The sequence below is a fragment of the Chelmon rostratus genome, chromosome 12 (assembly GCF_017976325.1).
Source record: "Chelmon rostratus isolate fCheRos1 chromosome 12, fCheRos1.pri, whole genome shotgun sequence".
Lineage (NCBI taxonomy): Eukaryota > Metazoa > Chordata > Actinopteri > Chaetodontiformes > Chaetodontidae > Chelmon > Chelmon rostratus.
In genome coordinates, this window is record NC_055669.1 from 13,039,225 (window position 1) to 13,059,163 (window position 19,939).

The 19,939-nt window shown below is 41.8% G+C and overlaps 1 protein-coding gene across 3 annotated transcripts in view; it reads right to left on the minus strand.

Moving 5' to 3' along the window:
- gpc5c (glypican 5c) overlaps positions 1-19,939 on the minus strand; it is a 96,579-nt gene that overhangs the window by 22,992 nt on the left and 53,648 nt on the right. For all 3 annotated transcript variants that reach the window (XM_041949313.1, XM_041949312.1, XM_041949311.1), the window contains one exon: positions 10,106-10,226. In XM_041949313.1, coding sequence (XP_041805247.1) covers positions 10,106-10,226 — 121 coding nt within the window. The remainder of the gene's footprint in view (positions 1-10,105; positions 10,227-19,939) is intronic.

Here is a 19,939-nt window from a genome sequence, read left to right on the forward strand (position 1 = left end):
AGCTAAAGTAGGAGAGATATACAATATTCCTATATGAGTTCTTAAGGACTGTTGAATGCATAATATGCAGTGAATAGTCTCTCTCTCTCTCTCTGTTTTCTGATAAAAAAAAAAAATACTGTTGCTGCACTGAAAACCAGCTCTGGGTTTCAATGAGTGTCTTAAGCAGTTTCTCAAATTGGCTTTTTCCCCCCCTGGTTTTCTGTCTTCGTTCGAGTAAAAGCAGTCAAAGCATCACAGGAGAAGTCACACATGTTGCATGCTAAGCCGTGTAAGCTAATTTCAAATACAAAAAATGATGCAACTATGAAAACAATACTTTCTGGCATCAAATGACTCATAGGGCCCACAGATGAACAACATAGTAAGTTTAACACAACAAAGGATGGTCTATTTATGTCATCAAAAACAACAGCAACCGCTCAAAGGCTTGTCCTCCTGATCTGTCACACTGTACCATATGGTAAATGTGAGCAAGTGGGCAGAATATTTCAATGGCAGCAGCCTTTATGTAACATATGAGGCAGAAATTTAACCCTACAGGGACAGATGTCTTTGTTCTCACATGGCTTGGCCTTCTCTCTGTTGAATATCACTGTGCTGTATGATTAGATGAAGCTTTGCTGTTTCAAAACAGCCTATTAATAGTGAGTATAGGCTTTAAAATAATAGAAAAAATAGGCTGTTAAAGGCTAGTTAAAAATTACAGTTATTTAGCTATTTTTCTATTTTTTATTGATCTGGTCAGAACAAAAACTGAGTTGAAAGGTGACCTACTGCAACTGTATGCTCCTTCAAATATGACGTACATAAGCAAACTGGTGAACTGTACCTGCCTGATCGACTTCCTCCAAAATGAATTTCATCATCCTATAGGACCTGTTGCTGAGTGTCATCTATGGGTTGACAAATGGGTGTATCAGCCTTCCTGCTTAAATATCATTGGCAGGTTTAGAGTGGAGCCATTTCTTTTCATAAATGCAATTATTTGCAAATGGACAATGTGTACCAGCAACAGTTTGTTCAGTGTTCCAGAGCCCATGGAGTAATATTCTGTGTTCATGAGGTGGTGAACTTTGCCCCATTGTTGCTTGTAAAGAAGTGAGCCTTTCGAGAATGTCCCTTTCATACCCAATCATGATACTGTTTACCTGTGGAATGTTCCAAACAGGTGTTTTTGGAGCATTCCACAACTTTCCCAGTCTTTTGTTGCTCCTGTCCCAACTTGTTTGAAACTGTGCTGCAGGCATCAAATTCAGAACAAGCAGATATTTGCAAAAATCAATGCAGTTGATGGCATAAAACGTTCTGCTTTAATATCCACTAACAATATGAGGACTGGATCGAGAAAAATGAGATGGATGTGAAACTGGAACGAACAGTATGTTGTGTTGAAATTTCAGATCTAGCTGAGATTTGGCACTGCATGTGCCAAATAAAACAAACAGGTAATGAAAGAAGGAAAGGCACACTCAGAGAAAGGGCATACATGAGAGGCAGAAGGGGTGAGAGTCTGTGAGGAAGAAAAAGATGAATCAAGGTGAATTCATTTGTACAATGTGTTCAGATGGTAAGCCTGAACTTGAAGTTGTGCAAGCAGGTGTGGGGGCTGAGGGTGGACTGGTTGAAAAAAAACAAGATGCCAGCCTTTATACTTAAGGCTTTCCTTGAAATTACCCTGGCATCTGAAGACAAATCAGGCATTCCCATAAGGCTTTGAATAAAATCCCAAATCATGAAATATTTTGTAGCTCTCCTCTCACCCTGCCAGCTCATTCTCCTCTCTCTTTCTTTTCAAACGCATTCTTCAGTCAGAGGATGATGGGGCATGTTTGAGAGCATCAAGGGCTGAATTCCTGCATCTATTTGACTGCATCCTGGTCACACTAAAATCTGGACTGCCAGGAGTAACCAATCACCCTCTGAAGGAGTTTGGCAGAAATACGAGGCTGAGAGAGTGAGAGACTCTGTGTGTGTGTGTGCGTGTGTGTGTGCGCACAGCTTAACCAGGAGGCCACTGTGGATACACGTTCCAGCTTAATGTGGAAACAGAAAATCTGATTATAAAATGTAAAAATGTGAAACGTGGTCACCGGGGACGGGATATGAGGGCTGCAACTGTCGCAGCAGTTGTGTAAGTGTGCACATGTCTGCGCGTGTGTCATATGTGGGATACTGCTGTCACCCTGGTGAAGCAGGACCATAAGTCATAACCTTTGTATGCCCACATCGAGACATGTGCTCTATTTCTTCCCTGACAGTTTGAAACAGTATCGCCTAATTGAGGGCAGTCGTGGTAAAACTGCATATGTGGACAGAGAAAACAGAAGGGAAGGGAAACCTGGAGGAGCCTGAAGGAAAAAGTGACAGTGGTAATCTCTAGAAGACTGGCCAAGTCCTCCCAACTTTTAAATTAAAATTCCCTCCATTCTCTGACATACTTTACAGGCTCATAATGCTTTTATGAACATCAGCTGAGAGACAGAATAAGTACAAATTGTATCTATGTGTGTGTGTACGTCCCTGGCTTAAGATGAAATAGCTGCAATTCTCTCTACATTTTACATTGCCTGACCAAGAAAATGCAACTGAATGAGCATATTTCCCATGTATGAGAGATGGAGCCTTCTAGCTAGAGTGACAGGCTGCAGACAAACATAACTATAGATGCGCTGCTCAGCCATCCATAACTGCTGATTCTGGAACAGATATGTATTGCTTTTTTTTGTGGATTAATGGCGCCTGTTATGGCCAACCACTTTCCAGACAGATCTCGATCAATAGAGAGCCTTTGACTGGAAGAGTAAGCAGGTTCTGGGCTGGACAGCAATGGTAGCTGTTAAGAGTCTGGCCTTTAACAAAAGCCTGCATTGCCATCCACAACATGGAAAATGAAACCGATTCAAAAGTGAATTTAAAATAAAAGGCGCAAAAGCATAGTAAGCCAAGTGCTTTTCTGTTGTTGTCCTTTTCCATGGTTGAAGATGAGGCCAATAAAAACCCTTTATCCAAGGCTGAAAACCAGATCTTTTACCTTGTTGACTTTTAGATGTGAAATCCATATCTCACTGAAGACTATAAAAAGTTTCATTCTCAATAGATTGCTGACCACCAGACTTCTGACTTCATGCAGTTACCCTGTCAAGACAACATTTCAGCTCAGGCACAAAGTAACTTGTAGTAACATTACACAATAGACGTGTATGTTTGGTGCAGGCTGGACACTGTTTACAGTGGCTGACTATTGATTTAGGCAGAAATGTTCCTGGGCAAAACCTGAAAGATTCGTCTTGAGACAAGGAATGCAGGAAAACTTTGCTTCTATGTCTCAGGAGCTGAGAACCAAAACAAAATGTTTTTTTTTTTTTTTTTTTTAAGTGGCCACATGATTTCTGCTACAAAACCTGACCAGGTCTAACTTTCCACCGAATTTCATGCAATCGCCTGTACTTTTGAAAATAAACAAGTACATTTCCCAAGAGGTCTGAGTAATACTTTGAACATTTTTTAAACAATGGCAGTCTCACACCCCTGCACTGCAAGCTAGTACAAGCAGATTCTGTTGCTAAATGTTAGTGACACTTTATTGGCCATGACCTCGTGTAACCCTCATGAGTCAATCACAACAACACGCCGTGGCATTGGGCCGTCACACCCTGCTCCTGTCAGGCACTGACTGGGGCAGACTGCGAGGGTGTAATGTATGTACGAATGAATAAACTTTGGCTTCTGTCAGGCAAGTGATGGAGATGTTGTTAAAAAATGTATGGCAGTTTGAGTGACATCAGCGATTTTCTGAGAGCATGTTCCAACAGCTACCTGGCTGTCGAAAAGTCTGTTGTGTGAGGTTTGAGGGTCAACAGACAGTGAAGCCTGCTGGGAAGCAGAGGCCTTCCAGACTTCAAACTGGGCTACAGAAGTCCTCATAAAAGGCAGCAGCACAAAAGGTTGATACGGTACAACTCCAGGCCACCCCAGAGAAAGCCCATCGTTAGAGTCATCATCAACCCAAATACTGAATTAATCAAAGCAGGTTCAACAGTATATTCAACTTTAATAACGTGTATGTCAGGCAGAGAACAGGCAGAATAGGATAGTATGCTACTTTCTCTCAGACTACCTATCTATCTATCCAGAACTGGACTGGGCTAAAAAATTATTTTCAAATTTTGGGGATTTTTTTATACAGTATATTATCAATCTTTGCGTAAAACTATTTTTACTTGATACAAAGGGTAAAGTTAGGTCTTATAGTGTGTAAAATGTTTACATCATGGAAATGAAGCGATTACAACAGATAAAAAAAGCAGTTTTAGTAGAAAAAGTCATGTATATGATAGCTGCTTGACTGTGGAAATGAAAATAAGTTTTAGCCGAAGAGCTTTCATTAGCATGCAATATCATTATTTATCTGATGTACGCAAATCCATTTCAAGACTTGAACTGAACTTGAAATGAGTTAAATCAAATTAAACTGAATTGCATTGGGGCTGGGAATCGAAACCAAATCAAATCAGGAAATCTGCGCCAATATCCAGACCTAATTGAGGACTTTTTTGCAGCTCATCATCCCAAATGGAATATTTTCACTTGACAAAACAAAACAAAACTAAACCCCCCCCAAATATTTACTGAATATGTGAAGCCCCAGGAGCTTGTAATCCTCATTGCAGATAACCTTTGGATCATGGTGTTTTGACTTTTAGCAAATGCACACCATATCACATTGAACATGGGGATTTTCCTAACTATGTGCCAGAAACAGAAACAGGTCACATATTCCCTCCATATGACAAGAATCACTGTCTTCATGGAACGGAAACCCACAAGGAGAGTAAACATGACCCAATGTGGAAAAACAGTCACAGTTCACCAGATTTTTATGAGCTTTGCATCTAATTATGATGGTTAAAAAAAAAAGTCAAGCTTAAATTAGAATTTGGGTTCATGAAGTTTGGTTGCCGAGCTAACAGAGAGCCCTGGGCAGTGAGACTTGTTGCTGTGTCGTTGCCACAGCAGCAGCAAAGAGCAGCAGAGCTCCTGTGAGGGCCAGCTCCATCATCTTCTTCAAGTGGAAAGAATCTGTCCCCTCCCTGCGACGCGCCGCCAGCTCAGCCCCGGCTCTTTCTTCATCCCTGGACTCCGCTTACTCTTTAAACCTCAAACCCGTTCTGACTGTGACAGGCATTGCTAAAATGCCAGGCTATATGCTTTTTAGGTGCAAACAGGAATCAGGCAGAAACAGACTGCTCTCATGACGAAGGTCATACGTCAACTCAAACTCCCCGCAGTAGCTGAATAGATCTGAGGATCGACTGGATCCACAGAGGGGATGTACTGAGTGTATGTTAAACACAAGTAAGGCTTCTCTGATGTGGAACCTCGCCGGGCCACTGGCCAGACCAGACAGCAGAGCAGTAGTCTGTCTCATCAATCACGCATTCAACTGGCCTCTCTGTACCGGATTTCTGTGGTGGAATCTTTCCAACTCTCCATCCACCACAGCTTTCACCGCTTCTGAAGATGCTGCCTGTGTTTGTGTCTATGTATGTGTGTGTGCGTGTGAGTGTGTCCGAAAAAAAAATTAAGACAGAAATATAGTATGAGAATGAGCGTCTGCGTGTTGCCACTGACTCTGCATTTACCATAGTGCAAATTGACAAACTGATAAATGATCTGGCCTCAGTACTCACATGGAAACAGATAGACCATTGTAAAAAGGATCCCCACCCAAAAACAGCTGGACTCATGGCCCGGAATCAAAAATCCACTTTGAAACATTTATTGTTCACATTAGCAATATTTACAGGCAGAGAGAAGGAGAGCGAGGAAGAAGATAGTCAGGAGAGATACACGGGGGAGGCTCATAACTTGGCCTACCCACTTAATGGACCATTTTATAGGAGGTCAAGAGATTTAGGCTTTTCCTGAGTCTGTTTTTGTGTTATTTACAGCTTTTTACGTATTGGATTCGACATGGAGATGTTTTTAGGGCAATCTGCAACTGTGCACAATTCTTCTGTCCCCCTTCACCTTGCAAACCTGTTTACCACAGCTTGTGTGTGCATGTGTGTGAATCCAAAATGCGCTGTGTGTGTGCTGCATGTGCGAGCCTGCGTGCATACCAACACACACGCTCATTCTGAATGCGGCTCTGAGTGCTTTAACAGGAGAATGCCATGGGTAGATGAGGGGTCAGAGTCTGTGATACATCAACGGCGGTTTCCCAATCCTCTTAGTGCCACAGTGCTCTGGGTCTAACTACTCTCCAGTAGGTAAAAATATACACGTCTTAACCCCACTAATCCCAGAAATGGAGGTTATTCAAATTTGGAAAAGCTCAGATTAGGGATTCATTGAAATACCTGCAATACCTTCTAAATAGAAAAAGAGAATATCCATGCAATTTAAAATCAGTTGACTGATTTTTTCCCCACTAAAATAACAACCCAAACTACCTCCAAGGATGAAGGAAGACACACATAGATACCTAATTATACTTCTAGCACTGACACAAAATTCAAATTTTAACCCTAAGTAGATCATCTGTTTCAGTCTTCACCACTTCAAAGCACGAACTTCTCTAAAATGTCCTCTTGGTGAATGTCTGAAGCTCAAAGCGGTTCGCACAAAGATAAAAGTACAGAACACACGCACACACACGAAGAACCACATAATAACCATAGAGACATTAGTTTGATTATATCTACATGTAGCACATGGGAGACATCTCAGCGAATGCATTATTTAACAGTTTTTCCTCCTGTCAAGGTTGGGTTTTTCATACTCAGCGTAGGGATGCCAGGCTTTGAAACTGTCCTGCTGTTCAATAACAACAGATCAGATGTTTTAAGGAACATATTTATTTAAAGATGTAATCAGTCATACTTTACTGGCTCTTTCCACCTACTAGCCACAGCATATCAGCAGGGGCTCGCAGGTGCTGCTGATCAATGCCAAGCAATTTACCCTCCCGTTACCTTGATGGTGGCTAAGATTAGCGTTCTAAATAGACAGAGTCAGGTCGACTTTGTGGATTTCCTGGGAATGCTCCATACTCCCAGCCCCCCTGAACTTCCTCGTGTGGGCAGAGCACTGGGTTTTATTTCTCCAAAATCTATGAGATCTTTGTAACACAGAGGGATCTTAAGACTCTGCAACAGTTTGATGCCTTAAAACTTCCCTCCCTCTATTATTCAACAACTTTAAAATGTAGGGGGGAATTCTTTTCTGGTTCACGAAGCCAAAAAAGACTTCTCTCACTTATCCGCACAGGATCCCCACAGTGATTGCTAATCACTATTGTTCTGTCGTCCACTTATCTGGACTCGCAGTGAGCTGCGTCCAGCTCCGGGCCTTGAAACCAGCATGCAGTAGCCACCAGTGCCAAGACGTCATCTACAATCTGAATTCTGATATTCATATTGCTATATTACTGCCCAGTAATGAAGCTCATATCCCCAGTTGCTGAGATAACTCACTGGAGCCTGCAAAAGCAAATCGAAGCTGTATGGATCAACAATGCTTTATATCTGTAAACTACTCCCTCCTGACTGAACTGCAATTAACTTTACAGCCTAAAAGGCACCGAGGGTGTCCAGTAAAGTTTGCAGTTTGGAGAGAGATCCAGATGGGCTTGCCAAAATCAATCTGAAAAGGAACTCATTTTGTGCACTGACTCGCCCACCTGGAAGATTTTTTTTTATAATGGCCCTGTCTCCAAACATCTGTTGAGGGCTCTGTAGCAAGGATAAAGGGAGCCAGGAACAAGTGTTTGCTCGAAAGGTAGACCACAAGACAGGTGACATCATTATGCTGATATTTCAGACATTTCTTACAGGGATGTAATTACCTCCCATTTTAAGAATGTTTAAATGACAATCAAGGACAGAGAGAGGGGGAAACAGAGAGAGAGAGAGGGAGAAACAGAAACAGAGAGAGACTCGAGTTAAATTAAGCAAGAAACCTGAATCAGTAACACAAATTAAGGATATACTCCCTGATTTTGTTTAAGTGACATATGCACCCTCCACTGCACAGTTCAAAGCTGACTGTAACAATTTGAACCGAACAGTGAGGTGGGAAGAAATTTGGCAATAATAAAATTAGGGAGCGTGCCTTTAAGCCTGTCATAGGCCTCTTGAGCATGAAATGCTATTAGCCTGTAATGGCTGCTGGCAGCGGCTGTAATTCTGAACAAAACCACTTTGATCTAAATGAATCAGTGTGGATAGTAACCAGGTTCAGCAGCTGTCACAGGTGAGTGTCAATTGATTTTAAGTAGGGGTGCGAAAAAAAATCGATTCTTACATGCATGGTGATTCTCTCTTAAAAGATTATGTCTTGATGCAGAAAAGTCAATAATCAGAAATTTAAAACCAAATTCTTGACATTATTATTGCCCGTAACAATTTCATGAGACCAGGCTGTACGTTCCAGCTGAATCGATTGGATGTTGAAACGTAATGCGCCGTGTTTACATTCCAAGCTGGGCTACTTGGCTGAGCATGAGCAAAGATAATGGATTTACTATGTCAAGTAGGACATAGTCACACAGTGAGAAAAAATAATTCATATACGGAAATAAACAATATTGATTTATAAAGATGCATCAATAATCATTTCATAATCACATCGTAGGCCTAGAATCGAATCGTGCCTAGACAGTCCCACCCCTAATTTTAAGCAAATGTTTTGCAAAATCTGATGCTTTTTAACAGTTCAAAGCCGTCTGTGAGCATGCGCTGTAAACCATATTTCTGTCCTGTCCTTGTTTAACTGTTCTGGATGCACCCTGGAAAGCCTGACACATTATGCAGTTTAACACTCTGTGATCCTTTGCTCTTATCTGGCACAAACACAAAGCTCAGCCAAGCTCTGCCACCTGGTCCAGATTCAAGGTAGGCTTTTCAGCCCTGTAAATGTCAACACTCTGCACAGTTGCCATGACAACGGGACACTTGACAGCCACCGTGCACAATAGGATGTTGTGGTCTGACAGAGATGATCTTGAGCTGTCAGTGGCTGACAGGTGGACAGACGGGCTGGGAAATATATGTGAGATGCAAGATGCACGCAAAAGGAGACGGAAATAAATGTATGGATGAGACACCAGAGAGAGATGAGATCAACAGGGTGTGTGCAGATAGTGATAAAGAATTGATGATACAGCGAAGAATAAGAGCGAAACGGAAATGTATTAACTTTCTTAGGCTTTTTATAAGAGAGACGCAATCAAAAAGGTAAAAAGAGGGGAAAGAAAGCGGGATATAGTGATAGAAAGTGAGAGATGGCTGGTGTACTATCTGTGGGCATAATTTTCAGGGCAACAAAAGGGCAGGCACGCAGAGGGGAACCGAATCCTGGTCTGTTTGTCTCCTCAAATGGCCGCTAGGGACTGTGTGAAATAGCCCTTTTCTTCTTGGTCCTTTTCAGCACTAAACCCCATCTACATGACAAACAGTGTCACTTTGAAGCCGCTTGTGTCATCTCTGCCTATCTGTCAGTCACTCCTGACCTTTTGCTCCCGCCTCTCATCTTTCTTTTTTTTTTTCTTTTCACAGTAATTCACTTTTTTTTTTGTCACGGCCTCCCTTTCACCCTCTATCCTTTTCATTTATCTTTGATATCTGCCTCCGCGTTCAAAACAAGACTTTGGATCTGAGGAAAATGGCAAGGACATTTCAAGATTTCTGGCTATGTGTTACATTGTTTTAGGTGCACTAATTAGACAAAAGCCCTATCAATTAAGACTTTTATGTTGTTGGTTTCATAACACTTCACTTGACTGATAGATTGACCTGTTTCAGTGTATTGATGTTTTTAACACTAGAAACACATGTTTTTATACAAATATAGACAGAAATCAGCCAAAATTTGCATTCACTCTGGATGTTTTCTTAATTTAACTGACTGTTATCCAATCAGTAAAGACATAACCTCTCCATGTTTGGACATTTACTGTAATAGCAACGAGCCCCCTGGCATTCAGTAGTGCATCAAACATTATGTGTGACATATGGATGAACACACAGATGATTCAGTGAATTCAGTGACTATGTGTACATGCATGTTTGTGTGTACAGCAGATCATGCGTCATCCTACCTGGATGAAGCGCTCCAACCTCTCCTTGGCCTCAGCCAGTGCAGGGTTTGGGCTGCGAACTTTGACCTCTGGGTTTTGCCTCTGGGCGTGCAGACCGTTTCCTACAACTCTGCCAGAATAGCTGTGAGAGGAAAAAATAGGGAGTTAGATATTTAGAGAAAAACATGGGAATTACTGGTGTCAAATAGATGCAGATACCCAGTCAGTTCGTGGTAAGACTGACAAGAAGTGGGTGCTTGACAAAATGCCAGCAATGTTCTGATGTTCTTAGCTGAGCGTAGCTAAGGTTTTAGCTTAGCTTAGCTGTCTTCTCATTCATTTGTTATTGCAGGTTTCTTGATTGCTGATCTTTTATTGTTGTATGTAACAACATGTGCTTATATCCAGGACCCCAATGAAAATAAGTCTTGGGCTTTACTGAGTTGTGCTTGAAAAATGAGAGATGTAATTCATCTTCTACTGTCAAATAAACTCAACTAAAAACAAAACAGTAATATCATCATCACGTAGTCCATCAATGTCTCTGTTAGAAGTCTGCCAACTGTACCACAGCACTTCTTCAACATAAACTAAAAACCATTAGGGCCTCATTTGTCAAAGAAAAAACACCGAGCATGTTCCACGGAAAACACTAAAAACTCCATTACTCAAATATTTTTGCATCAACATTGAGTCAAATGAATCAAATGTGCTCAAAAATCACTTGATGCTGCGTTTATGTTCTTCTGTGATTGGAAATATTTTAAATGAAAATATGACCGAGCACAGCCTTGTAAAAATGAAATTGAGAGTCATGGTGAGCTGGACCCTTTAATCCCTGGCATGTTCCGTGGGCCTGCAGCTCGGCGGGGATTATAGCTGTTGGTTTTGTCGGAGCTGATGTCAGGGAGGCTAACATTCCCAGCAACTGCCTGACGTAGACCGCTGAGTGTTTTAATTGCATGTAATAGACACAGAAGTTGTTTTGGCAGATATAAATAACAATAATGAAAAAAAGGAATGGTTACATTGTTGTTTATTGCTTTGAATGGACATTTGATGATATAGTACTGGCAGTTGTACTTCTGTGTTTAACAAAGCAAGCTTATAGTGGAGGTTAGTCTGAAAATCAGTGTAGAATTCACACACACACACACACACACACACAAACACACACAAACACACACACAGACACATTTTGTCATTTATTTCCTATTATGCATTATTGTTTATTCTATTCTCTCTATTAAAAGTGACTGAAAATTACCATTTATTAACAATTACGAAAACAAAGTGACGAGTAGCAACTAGCAACTGGGCAGGAGTCATTGAACTGACCCAAACTCATTAGACACTTAAGACTAATTGGCCAATAGCTAATTTGCTTACACTACAAGCAAATTCACTCATTACAGCAAGCAACATGTTTGCAGAGACAACTTGTAACTGACAGAAAAGCGATGAGCGAGTTAAAACTTTCTAGAAGTTACTTGCCCTTGATGTTAGGGAAAAAATAAGACAACAGCCTGACATAGAGAAGTGCTGACACACTATACCCTTTAGAAGTTAATCGCTGCTTCGCGGAGAAAGTGAAAGTGCTTTCAAATCCATTAATATTACAGAGAGGCTGCTCATGTTTAAACTTCCTCACCGTCTCTTAACCAACATCTTAACATCTTAAGTACACACACATGACTCATGCCCCTCGTACTCTAGGCTCCTCACCTGTCCCTAAGGTTTAACACCAACAGCCTGCAAAGGAAACTCACGCCAGCCATTTGTATTCGTGACTGGATGCCTGTCGTTACCTTAACAATGTATGTGACTTAAAGCTTTGCCTTACATATATAAAGTTTGATTTGTTTGCCTCCACATCCATTATACTTTTATCCAATTTAATTTGAGAATTACATGCTGATGCTAGCCCCCATGCATGGGGGATTTAACTGCGCAGGAGAGTAATGGCATGCACTGGCATCAAATCAATTGATGCTTCCACTGGCGGGACAAGGCTGATAAAGTCGTTATGGATTGTGTAAGTGAACGTGTTTATATGGATGTGTTTACGGACATGCGGCCGTGCATGCACGCACTTGCACGTGTTCATGTGAATATGAGCGGAGGCAATCATAAAAGTGCTGAACTTGAGAATCTTCAGGCCTGTGATCTAAGCAATGTCCCGATAAGGTCTGTGCTCCTTCGGCTTGCTGAAACAGCGCTTTGCGGTTCGGGCTCAGAAAAATGCAAAAATTTCCTGCTTAACCCTCTGCCGCTACACATTACTTTACATCCCCTTCTTGTTTATTTCCTCTTCCTGCTTCAATTGCTTGTGTCACTTTAGGGTATTTGCAAAGTGTATGCCCCCCCCAATCACCCAATCCCTCCCCCAGCCTCAGACACACACACAAACCACTGTCTGCTTTGACAACAACTGAAGCTCTTAATTGCCAGCAGCTCTGAATCTTCACTTGTCAAGATGGAAACAATCGATAGCTTTTGGACTTTCAACTTCCCCCTCTGACAAAAATGATAAATTGAAGAATCAAACAGCTCCCTAAGCAGTGGTTGAAAGTGGGGGTCTGTTTGTTAGGGAGCGTATGCGTGTCTGGCTCCAGGCTTGGCTTGGGATAACAGTGCTGGCGTGGAAATGAGCTCATCAGATGGGATGCTAATGAAAGGGAAGTGTCAGGGTGAGTTTGGCAGTGAGCTAGGCCTGGAACGTTTCATTGCAGGGTATGTTTGATATTATTTAGGGGATGTGACAACTGACACAGCAGGACATCCCAGAGCTGATTACCTGATAGACAGACAATTAATGCAGCACATTTCTGGACGGATCTGGGGCAGACATCAGATGTTATGATAAGATTCCTGCCAATGGCAATAATGTGCTTTTTGAAAGTAGTTCTCAATCAAAGTGTGACTGTGAACACAGAGCAGAAGACTGTATAAGAAAAATAAAAGACTGCAGCACCCAAGTTATATTTCCTCAAAAGAAATTCTAAATGTCTACCTACATATGTATGGCTTCTGACTCATGGCTCTCCGACTCTTTTCTATGGAACTGACTCACTCCCCTGTGACTGCCCAATTGATGCACTCTCCTAAAGGCGGCTTTGTCTGTTCTCGTCTTTCCATTTGCCTGGAGCACAGACGAGCAGTGACCTCCACTCCCTGACGCTGACCGCAAACTGAACTGTCTTGATCTTTTGAAGGCCTGCAGGAATGCTGGTGGGTTGCGAGGCAGAAAGAAGAAATTAAATATTCATCTTTCAAGGTGTACAGGGAGATAACAGGGGGGAAAAATACATTTCGAGTGCACTCATGTGCATGAACATTTCGGCGTATGGGCTGTAAACAAAGCAAGACTATAACATAAATACTAACATTTCAAGGATGTGTTAAGATTTGATGAAGGGTATAGTGAAGGTTTGGCTTAGCTCCAGCGAGGGGGCATCAAGTACATTGGCCCCAGGTGAAGTAGATTCTGGTTGTGTTTCATCTGCGCTCAGCTCTTGACGGATCACTGAGGTCTGGCTGGAAGGTTTAATGAGCCCACAACACCCACCAGGGATTCAATTAGCTAGATTATTTGTGCATACACGTGTGTGTCTCCCTTTCACTACAGGTAAGGGGTCATTTTTGCATTCCTCTCACACCTCTTTTTTTTTCAGTGGAAATCATCAGAGCACTCCGCACTGTTATGGCTGGTCAAATTCCCCTACAACAAACAGCACAAGAAATAATTAAAAACATTCTTGTTCTGCTTTTCAATATATCTTAATTTTAACCAGTGTTTAATGCACAATACCATGATTACTGAAGACTTAGAGATGACCCATAGACGCTCTAAAATAAACTACCTGTTGGATTCTAATTTGCCTACAGTAATTGCTTAATCACATTCATACCGCAAGCTGTCTGCAGAGACGTTTGCCAGGATCCCAACAGTTAATGAGATTATGCACTAGTATCTGCCAGGGAGGGAAATGGTTGCACATCATCACTGAGATGATTAAAGGCAGTTTTGTTGATTTTTTTTTTTTTTTCCGGCTTCAAAATCAGGATTAAAAAGCACCCGGTTGCGTGGTTGCATGCCGTGCTCTGGGCTTGACATTTTGTGACAGGAATTTTAAGTTAGCACGCTGTTCATCTGGATCTTTGTCTCAGTAATTACAATCAATAATCATCTTGTGGCGACTCCAACGCCGGGCATTTCATGAAATCCTCAAGTTTATTAGATCAATGGCCCGATAGAGTGTGTCAACAGGATAACATCATTGATAATATAGAAATATACTGTGCCATTGAGTTTAATCTCTGGAGCTATTAAAATCCCTCTGGCAAATCCTAATGACATTTTCCACTGACAGCATGTAAAGACTGAACTACAGGTCCCAATGGATCCTTGAAAACCCTGCATGTTATAGTGACATTAAGAGGAGATGACATACAGTAGTCTTTGCCAAACAGGTACATCAAGTGATACATCAATGTAAAACACATGTGATGTAAACAAGCACAAGCACACACATGCTCATATTGAAAATTGTCTTCCATGAAAATTCATGATTCAACTTGAGGCAAAATCTCTGGCAAAATGGGAGGTGATGAAATATGTGTCTGTCAGCAAGGTGTCATTACAATTAAAAAGCATGACATCTAAATAACAAAAAAAGGCCATGTGAACTCCTCACTGGCTGCTACTGATTGAAAATATAAACCATGACAAATTTCCTGCCATCCCTCAAATGTGCTCATGCATACATCATTTACTTTTTAACAATGCAATCTTAAGAAAAACTACAGGGCGATGATGACTGATTCATATTTGTCTGATTAATTGGACTAAAGCTTTGTCTGCCTATCTAAAAGATACGACGTGAAACATTTTTGCAGCTTTTGGCGGTCACATTTCTGCGGGCAAATTGATTTGGATGAATGGTTCCTCTGAAACAAACATCAGGCTGAATCAGAGCAAACTGAGGAGGAGAGAAGTGTCAATGAGTAATGATTAAGAGGGGATGAGGCTGTTTTCATCCGAGTGAGTGTGTGTATTTTCGTGGCTGTGGGTGGTCCTATTTCATCTGAGGAGGGCACTGGATTAAAGCTGGTGGTACTGCTGTCAGGGCAAATTGTTGGTTCATCATGATTAATAAAGCCTCTCCCCACCCTCCCGGCTGTTCTGGGTACACATGATTGAACATGTGTTGTGTCCTATGATTAACAGACACTGGGTTATGCCAGTTGTAGTTTTTAAAGATGTCATGTTTGAGGCTTGGTCCTGATTATTATTATTTATTTTTTTTGCTGCTTCTCTCAAACAACTTCCTTTATTCCACCAACCAATTACCACAAGCTATCTACTTTTCCTGCAATGTGAACAACAACTAAAGGAGTTAAAATGCAGCTTTTTCATTACACACACCAGTCATAACTGAATAGTACTGTGTATGGTAAACACTTTGTAAAATGTGAACACCGCTGCTGAAGTCAAGGAGAAAGCAACTGCCGTAGAGTTTTAAAATAGATGTCTCTCGAGGATTACTGTGCATATTTTAAGAGGATGGATGCTGTGGACTGGTCCAAAATAAATTAAAATTATACTGTAGACACACTACAAAAATACGTTCTATTCTTCTTTCCATTTCCTCTTCCTTTAAATGTGTATGTCTCTTTCATTCGCACGACAAACACGTGTACAAATGTACTGAAATGAAGCAGTAGTGCCAAAAGAGCTTTAGAAAGAATAGACTGTATTGTGCACAGCATCAGCATCAGTCTAACCAGTGGAGATGCACTAACATCTTTTTTTCATCACATACTTGGTAGATTCCATTATTTCTCAGACATGCATGTCTTGGCTAAGACCATGAGCTAATTTGATAGGTTTATTAAGTAACATAAGTCTACATAAGATGAAAACATATACTGCACGACAACACTAAGCCGATAACATTGTAAAATACAGCACTACAGCTTTCTCTTCCTGGAACAAGAGGGCTTGAAGTCATGAGCGAGGCCAGTAGTGAGAGCAAGGGAGGGGTTGAGTAGATGTTTTGTAGCCAGCGAACTTTACGAGCAGTGCTTGGACATGTTGAAATACTCTGAGCGGGAGGTTTTGTTCTGAAAGGCCAGACGGTTCTCACACACACTGTGAGCTTAGCAGCCATTCACTGTACTAACACCAAGCACATGAACAGGCAACTGGTCAAAAGCCACTTTGCAAACATTTAATCAACATGAGATGTGTGCACATGCTGTCCCTCGGACGGTAAACATGAACATGTGCAAACGCACACAAATGTTTCGTAAGCCTGTGCCCCGTAATGCACAGTGAGCATACACACAGATCGACCCCAAACGAGTTTATCATTCCCAATGATAAACACAGTGAAAATAAATATGTCACGCTATCAAGCTATATACATAATTAAGCACTGGTAAAATCTTTGGCTACTCTTACAGAATGTCCAAACTCCTAAGTATGTGCTGTAACTTGCTGTGCTTCAAAGACAACGCTGTTAAAGAGGAAAAAGGTTTGAGAGACATGGTGAGCTGGAAAAAAGGGAGAAATAGCAAGCGAATCAGGAGAGGTCATCTGCAGGGCAGGCAAGCTCAAACAGTGTGCTTTTCTTTCGATGCTCTCTTTCCACCCTAACCCTATCCATTGCTTTGTATTCTTAAAAGAAGTCCACTAAGAAGCCATGTCTTCAGTTCAAGCCATCTTTCTTCTTCCTCTCGATTTCTCTGCCCACTACCACAAACTCTGTTATATCCTGCTTTCTCTCTCTTTGTTCTCATCGCTGGCTTTCGTAACTCAGCTGGTAACCACATGAGCGCGCTGAACGCCACCAGTAGCTGCAGTCACTTGGAAGCCTCGGCGGTACCTGGGGCATGCAGTCTTGGCTTAGTTTTACTCTCATTTTATTCCCAGCCCTGTTTTTCCCCTCTTTATCTGCCTCCTCCTATCTTTTGACCTAACCTCTTCCTTGTTCCAGCTGGCAGCTCGGGGATTTGGAAATGAAACAGTTCTATGGCCAGTCTTGTCCCAGTGAGACACTGACCTAATGGTTGTTCAGAGACACTGTGACACCATGGATAACGAGGCTGACTTTGAGAAAAGTTATCCCAAGTTCAACTACTGGAAAAACTCAAAAAAGGCTGGTTAAATGTACTGTAACTGTTCTGTTTCATTAAGGATTTGATTTTTGGTTTGCACTGCTCAAAGTGGAACTTTCAACTGCAGTTCTAAGCAATGAGACTTCAAATCATTTGTCCAAATTTTGCGAAGCACCCAGCTGATCTCTTAAAGAGCTGAGTCAAGAGTGCCGTGTGATTTTGTAGACCTGGCTGATAGCCCAGTGGGCCCTCTGTCATGCCTCTTGGCAGCCTGGCAAACTTCTGTATAGAGTGATGAGTCAGACATGTGGGCAGGAGTCAGGAGGGTCAGAAATATAAAGAGCAGACGAGGCACAGCAGTCATGTTGGCAATCCACACAAGATCAAAAACAGAGTCAGCTGCTGAACCCAGCAATCATATCTCTCTTGTTTTGAAGTTAGTTTGAAGCTGTTTTGATGATTTCATACTGACTAGCTGCTCCTCGCGCCTGGGAAATGCCTGCATGACTAATGATGAGATGGTGTGCAACTCTTTAAACTTGTTTGGCCTAAATAATTATTCATCTTAAGTTCATCAAACTGTGTCTTTCTCTAGATGGGAATGCTGATGTCAAACATTGCCTTGAACTTCAGTTGCTTAGAGCAGTGGTTTCCAAGATTTTCACCCCTGACCCCTTAACACCGTCCTGCCAGACGTTGCACACATCTCCAAGTTGCGACCAGCTCAACCAAACAGTGCTTTTTATCCTTCAAAGGTTAGCACAAATTCTGAAAAAATAAACCTAATTTTGTGCAGCAGTTGTTTTTCTACTCTCCTATCCTGTTAATCACCACCTCTTTGCTCATTCTGGGACCCTAGGTTTGGAACCACTGGCCTAGATTAATTGCAATAAGTGCAGAAGACATGTCCTTTGACTATTAATGATGGGGCTCCACACTCAAACATAAACAGTCCACAGGCTGTCTCTAACTCCAGTTACACTAACAGCAGGGTTATGCCATTTCAGCCAAGATGAAACACTGTTGTCCAGGACATTTACATTAATGAATCATTACAGTTTTTGTCTTGGACTTCACCTGAGGCACGACACCTGTGCTGAGCTGGCCGTATATCTGTCTTTGTGGTGCAGTGGAACCAGTGAAATATGGCTGTTTATGGCTGTGTGGTTGGGTTGGAATTACACACCGCTATGTTGGTCTCTACTGCTTTGCCACTTCTTTAGAAGTCCCAGGGTGATTTTACCAAGACCAGGCCCGATTATTGAGTGGTTGCACTGTAACAGCTCTATGAGTGAAGGTCCAATGGCTCAAATTACTCATGGCTATTACACGTTGAAAGCCTGTCCTCTACAGTGCAATAAAAGGTGTTTCTGCACTTATGAATGGCTCCCTTCATACGGTATGTTTGTTTTCTATTTCCTTTTTTAATGCTACCAAATACATGTACACAGCCTTTATTGGGTCAGGTCAAATAACCCGTCAATGTTTCTGCTCCATCCTGTTTTCAATTCGTCCATCACTGCCAACACTTATCTTTTTCACTGAGTGCTCCTGAGGGGAATCCAGCTTTCAGAAAGAAACATTAAACTCAGATTGCATTTCATTTGCCTCGTGCACATTTCTCTCTCTTTACAGTGACCAGAGCTCCATGTGGTGAAGCAAAGCAGCCTGTCTGAATGTTTGCTTGTGTCTGTGTTTGTTTGTGTACTCAGCGTGGTAGCGTGGTAGCTGTTGACTGGATGTGTCTTATCAGATTGTTGGGTGGATGGAGATGAAAGCTGACCCTGGTCCCCTCTGAGCCAGTAGACCATAGTCTCGTGGAGATGTGGCCCATTGCTAATAGCAGGCTGGAAGCCTCTCTAGAATTGGGATTTCCAAAATGCTATATATATATATATATATATATATATATATATATATATATATATATATATATATATATATATATATATATATCCACAGGGAAGCGGTGTTCTCATTTAGCAGATTTTAAGCAGATTTGGTTTTGAGTACGCTCTGCTGACCCAGGTCACACTTATACTTCTTGGACAGATCAAGCCGAAATGTTAAAATTTAGGTGTTGCCTGAGTCCCGATTTGTCGTGACTAACCAGACCAGCTGTAGGCTGACTCAGGGAGTACTCTGGGTACTCTTCTGGGTTCAGCCGAACCTGCCTTGGTATTCTCTCCAGGTCACTGTGACCTGGGCCAACCCTGAGCAGAGGCAGGGAGCTGGAACAGAGACAGAGCAAGGGGGAGGGCAGTGAGTTTAAAGAGAGAAAAACAAAAATGGGAAAATGATCTATGACTAGGCACAGTGATTCACTTAGCATGCGCATACACTTACAGGTAATCACATACTGTGATTACCTTGTTCCCAGGAGGTGTTTGATTCTCATCATTAGGGCTATTCTACCCGTCTCTTTCTATTTCCGTCTGCAGGCTTGGTGATGTCTACAATATCTAGTTTGGCTCATCATTAGCCCATTATAGGCCCACATACAGCCAAGCATGTTTCATTTCAATGCTACTCCAGGCTAATGAACAGGTATCGATTTATCTAACAATCACAGCAACTGCAAAGAGCTGAATTAATTTGGTGTAAGTGACTCACTCTTGCCAACAAATCGCTCTTCCTCACATTCTCTCTCTCTCTCTCTCTCACACACACACACACATACAGTCTCTCGCTCTCTATTTCTCTCATCCCTGTGTCTTTGTAATCCTGACATTA